A 6,211-nucleotide genomic window follows, 5' to 3' on the forward strand; every position below is an offset into this window, starting at 1 on the left:
AAAGAGGCAGCGACTTCACCATTGTCAGAAGAATTATGGTGTTTCTCGACCAAGACTAGTGTATACAAATAAAGAAACTCGTTCTGGTAAAATCTGGATATATAAAATAGGTAACCGATTTCTTTATAGAAAAAGAAGTGAAAAGTACAGAATGTAGATCCAGCAGACCAGCTAATGTACTTAGAATTTTAGATTCATAGAAACATGGATTTCTGGGTGCAAAAAGGGTTGGTACCAGTAAAGATATGCACAAAACATGAACAAGAAACAATCCCTTAAATTCTTAAAAGAAGCCAACAATCTCATGGTATATAATTTGAAGTCATATACTTGAAATAATCAAACCCGACGACACTAAAGTTCAAAAGCTAACTAAGAAACAGGTTCATGACCAGTAAGCAAAGATTGCGCAAGACTAAATTGCCACGGCGACAAAAGAACCAGGTTCATGACCATGCACCCTGAAACGATATATGCTTGTATGAGAAGCTTTTCCGTGGTTTGATGTGAATTCAAGCCTTATCATGTCGACAAGGCCAGATGCGTGTGATACATCAAATGTTTGAGCGTTGCTATTTTCAAGGTCATAGGTAAATTCACCAAGAGGAAATATCTTCTCGATATCTTTTTCAATTTCAGTTTCGTGCCCACTGAACCATCCAGATACCTTACAGTCCTTGGGAGCGCTAGATCTATCGTAAGCTACACTCTGTTCAAGATCAGAAGTATTTTAGTAGCAAGATTTACATGGTAAATTGCAAAATGAAATAGAAAAACGGCAGGCATTCAACATATCAACTCACAATATGAATTGCACATGGCAATCATAATAATACAATTCCATATTGAGAGCAGATTAAAACTGCAAACTAATCCTCAAGCCTACCTTAAGATGCAGAACATAACTTTTTAGTAAAGTTAATCAATGTATTAACTAATCGTGGATGACTACAAATACAAATTATATATACGGTATAATTAAACACGTAGTAGATATTAAGATTTAAGATGCTTTCAAATTCCTAGAGTTCTAGTTTGGACTAAGATTTTGTACCAAAGAAGTGATATCCTAAACTTCAAAAAAAGAGTCTCAACCTAGGAAAAAAATTAATAGTATGATAGACAAGTGAATAGTTCCCTAAATACTTATATATGTAGCCAAGCAATATATGAACCAGTAACACAATAGAATACTTACCTTAGCAACATGTTCTAATGTAACAGCCTCAGGAACGATAGCTTTTCCAAGCTTGATCTCCACAAAACCAGTGCTCCCATTGAGATCAAAACAGTCACCTGGCTCACCAAAACTAGGCCTTAACATCTTAACTGCATCAACATGAACTCCATTACGACCAATCCTCGAGAACCAAACACTACCAGCACCAACAACAGAAGCATCCGAATGCTTGGTAACAGATCCTCCAGTAGCCGCCAATGCATAATCCACCTTGCCAAGCCCATCCGCTGCATGTATCTCAATCTCTTCCCTAACAATGTCCCTGGCAACTGCCCTCGCCTCATCCAAAACATGTTGACGAAGCCAAGCATTATTCAAATAATACGTGCCAGCAATAACTAAAACTAGAGTTATATGTTGGACAAGAGGAATTAGTTTATCTGCACCGCCTTTACGACGACTCCTATAGGGTTTTGTAGTTGCTTGGTTTGAACTTTTCGTGTTGACTGCCTCGGCCATTGGAGAAGAGGAAGTTGTAGATTGACAAGACGCCGTCGTAACGTGGTAAGGTTTAGGGTTTATTAAAGCTGTAGATATATACTGGCTTTGAAGATATATGATTTTATATATATACACTAGTTTTGAAGTAGCAGTGGTATATGAAAAGTGTGAGTTTGAGAGGTTTTTGAGTTTCAAAAGGCAAGTGTTATCTCAGATCACGAAAATGTTTTAATTTAACTCTTAAAAAAAAATTGTAATGAAAATTTAATGAACCAATAATATTTGCTATTTTTCAAAAATTTTATGAAGGATATTAATTATAGCTATATATCCATCTCAAATGATGTGTTATAGCCTTACTGAATGCACGAATGCACATACCTTTTTTAATATTATTTTAAATTAAAATTCTTAAATTTATTTATTTAAAATTGACTAATTTGCAGTTTATATCCCAAAACTTTGACTGAATCTCACTTCAGGTTTAATATTTTAAACTAAAACAGTTTGCACCCCAAAGTTTAGAAACACCGTCAATAAGCATCCCTTTAACATTTCTGACGTTAAGTCAGACGTTAACGTTATTGTCAGAGGGGTATTTCCGGTAATGTATATTTTCAAAAAATTTATGCAAACGTAAATTACAGTCTGCATCCCATATTTTATCTTTAATCTCATTTTAGGTCTATAACTTTAAACTATAACAGTTTGCATCCCACAATTATTTTAAACAAATAAATAAATTTATCTAAAATAATTCAATTTTCTTTTTCCAAGTTTATATAATTTAAAATGAAATATAATAAGTCGAAGTATAATATTCTCTCTATCCCACCAAATTCTTTACATTGGAATATGAGTGCTCGGCACGCATTTTAAAACTCTTATGAAATATAGTTGCCTCATTTTTTTAAATTCTTTTCCTCTAAATAAAAATTTAATGTTAAATTTTTTATAAAAAAGAAAATTTTAAAAATCATTTATGCTACTATAATTTGTAGTAGCCTCAATTATGAGACAGATGGAGTATTATATTAAGAAAAATAGTAAATAATCATTAGCTAAATAAAATAAGCGTATCGAGAATAATTAAAGATAGTCTGATCCTAATACTTGAAAATTAATTTAAACGGACAAGATTATATAATATTATATGATATCTACTTGTACAATACTTAAAATATATACTTAAATTCATAAATAACTTATACTTTTATAATTTGTAAATTTTATAAATAAAGTAATATCGTATTATAAAATTCTTAATCATCTTTCTCTCTATTTTCTTTCTGATTTCAGTTATATTATAATTGTGAAAACAACACTGAATTAATTATTATTGTATGAGTTCCGTGTAAGTCATAAAATTTTATAAATTGACTTTTAGAATTTAATATACAACAAATATAGTAAAGATTCCGCGTTAAAAAATGATATAAACTAGACCAAATTAACTAATGGTCCAGTTTTAAAATCCTAATGTGAACATAAAAAATAATATAACTCGATTTAATTTTTGATAATTTGTAATTAACATTATTTTTTGATAACTAAATTACAAAATTTTAGGATGTAAGGTAAGATTTGAGGAAAATTCTGAAAGAAATATGTCCTAAGTCCAATCATGTATGAGGATTTAGGAATAACTTTTATGTAATCTGTTTTGATTTCATTGATATTAATAAAAGACTTGTTTTATTTTTATTACGGGCTCTATCTATTTAAGTGTTTAAATAAGATATACCATAATTTAGAGTAAAGCTTTTTATGGATTATGATGAGATCATAATAGTGAGACCTAAAAGATGATAACTCTAAACATAAATAGTTCTTGGTCATAGGATTACTAACTGGTAATTAATAATCCGCAAAGATCGGTACATACTATGCTTGCTTCATTATGAAGGATGTCTGTTCTCATAGATATTTGTGTGGTGACACTATAGCTAGTATGTAGGTGCTTATTATAGAATAAGTTCACTGAACATGACTCGCACAACTGAACAACTGATGGAGTTCACTCACGTGTCAGCAGTTGTTCACATAGTGATAGTTGTACAAGTATCCTTAGACTTGAGGTCATCATAGTCATCTTGTGTACACTGAACTATGCTTTGGTTTAGTTCTTAGTCTCCAGGGGCAATTATTAGGGCTCTACTGGGTATAGGAATTTGTACACGAAGATAGTGTATGATCAATAAAGGATCTACCCCTTCCAGTGAAGGAAGAGAATGTTCAAGGCTGATCCACTTATGCTAGTTCAGGAATCTCTGGCCAAAGTGAATGAAATTAGAAAGGAGTTTCTAATTTACATAGAACTGAGCATAGTAAATGGGAAAGCAAATGATTAAATTAGATAGGCTTGACACAAGATCCATGCCTTGTATTTAATCAGGACATTGGAGGGTAGAAGGAGTTAATTGTACGGTAACTATTCACTGAATAGGTTCTTGGTATTCTAAGCAGTGAATTCGTATTATCCGGATAGTCGCGATATGCTAAGAAATATCCCTCATGATGTTGAATAAATATGATTAATTAATTAATCATATTTAATAAATTAGAGAATTTATATAAATAATGATAAAATAGTTTTATTATTATTTATTTTTACTACCGGCTTAGTATTGAACCTACAGAGTCACACCATAAAAGAGAATGATTTAATGGTGGAGGAATTAATTAATAATGGCTAATAATTATTTATTTATGAAATAAATAATTAATTGGAAAATTTAATAATTGATTAAATGAGATTTAATTGATTATAAATTAATTAAGAAAAGTTCTTAATATTATTAATTAAGAATTTAATTTTTGGAAATTACATCAAGAGAGGGAATTATTTCTAAAGTGTTTAGAAAAAGGATTAATAATTAAAAGATATTTTAATTATTAATGTGAATAATAAAGGGTTAATAATAATAATATTTTATGGGAAAATTTCAGCTGAAAATTTTGCCTATAAATATACTATTATAAACACTATTTTTATTCTAACCCAAAATTTTTAGAAAAACCTAATTCTCTCCACCTCCTCCTCCTCCTTAGCATCGTTTTCTTGGTGGATACCGGTGGAGTACTTCACGTTTGAGGAGCAGCTGCTAAGGATCTCCGATCGTTGCTTTTGGATCGCTATTAAAGGTTAGTAATCGATTCATATGTTTTAATCACGATTTATATGCTTTTATTTGGATTTTATATGTGTAAAAGTGTTTTACCATGCCTCCGCTGTGATTAAAATCCAACAAATTCTAGGATGCAAACTGAAATATAAAAATATTACCAAAACTCCCCTTCTAACAATTAACGTTAACGTCTGACTTAACGGAAAAACTACCAAAGGGAAGCAAAAAGTCACCATTTTTTAAGTTTAGGATGCAAACTGTTAAGGTGAAAAGTAATAGTACCAAAGTGAGATTCAACCAAAGTTTTGGGATGCAAAGTGCTAATTAGTCTTTAAAATTTTAAATGACATGATTTCATGGTAATCATCATCAATAAGTAGAATACGAGTGCGTTTAGGCGTTATCGTCGCTTCATAGTATTTTCAATTTTTTTCAATTTTTTAACTTAATAAATATCAAAACTATAATTATCTTACATTCTCCTCTATATATTATCATAATTCATTATATTCCCCTAAAATTTCTACGATTTCATTAAAAATTTTGAAATCAACTTATCATCATAATATTCTCCAAAAATTCTAATTTTTCTTTAAATAAAATTATATTTTCACTACAAGAAAAACAATTTCAGACAACACTAATTAGACAACAGTTGACAAAAGAAACGTTGTCCCAAAATGACAGACAACAGTTTTATTTGTCCTCATATAACCATTGTCTAATCAAAGGTTTATACAACGGTTTTGTGAACCGTTGTAAAAAAAATCACAAAAAAGTGGAGTTTGCACAATAGTTTTTTAAAACTATTGTCTTGATATGCTTAACACAACGGGATAAGTAACCATTGTAAAATGTTAGACAACGGTTTTTCAAATCTGTTGTTAATCCAACTCTATAACAACGGTTTAAAAAACCGTTGTCTTGTAAATGTAAAAAAACAACAGTTTATGAAGCTGTTGTCTAAGCGATCCAGAGACAACAGTTAATTTAGAAGTCTTTCTGCTGGATATTTACCTTTCAACCAAGTGTTTATGAAAATTATGGTCTTATTATACATCAAACAACGGTTCTTAAATAAGGTTCAGACGACAGTTCTAACAAGACGATAATCGTTGTCTATTTATAGGAAAATGTGGCACCGTCTGATTGGTGGAAAATATTTCACCCGAATCGCTTAGTTGGCATAATCTCACCCATTGATTTACTTCACCTAGATCACTTACTTGACACAATAATAGCCCTTAATTTTCTAAAGGTGTCACACAACGGTTTTTTTAAACAACTGTTGTGTAATATCGAATTCCTAAATTTTAAAAATTATTTTTTAAATTATTTTTTAGATGATCCCACCGTACGGATGTTAAAGCATGTAGATTTAAGTCATATAAAAAAATTATAA

General features: G+C 30.4%; 1 protein-coding gene across 1 annotated transcript; it reads right to left on the reverse strand.

Annotated features, from left to right (window-relative positions):
• Positions 1 to 218: 218 nt before the first annotated feature.
• LOC141687367 (SUN domain-containing protein 1-like) lies at positions 219 to 1,755 on the reverse strand. Its single transcript, XM_074492612.1, has 2 exons — positions 1,199 to 1,755; positions 219 to 709 (listed from the first exon to the last, which is right to left on the reverse strand). The coding sequence occupies exons 1-2, from the start codon at positions 1,697 to 1,699 to the stop codon at positions 416 to 418; spliced, it is 795 nt and encodes a 264-aa protein (XP_074348713.1). The 5' UTR covers positions 1,700 to 1,755; the 3' UTR covers positions 219 to 415.
• Positions 1,756 to 6,211: the final 4,456 nt, after the last annotated feature.

The sequence above is a fragment of the Apium graveolens genome, chromosome 9 (assembly GCF_009905375.1).
Source record: "Apium graveolens cultivar Ventura chromosome 9, ASM990537v1, whole genome shotgun sequence".
Classification (NCBI taxonomy): Eukaryota; Viridiplantae; Streptophyta; class Magnoliopsida; order Apiales; family Apiaceae; genus Apium; species Apium graveolens.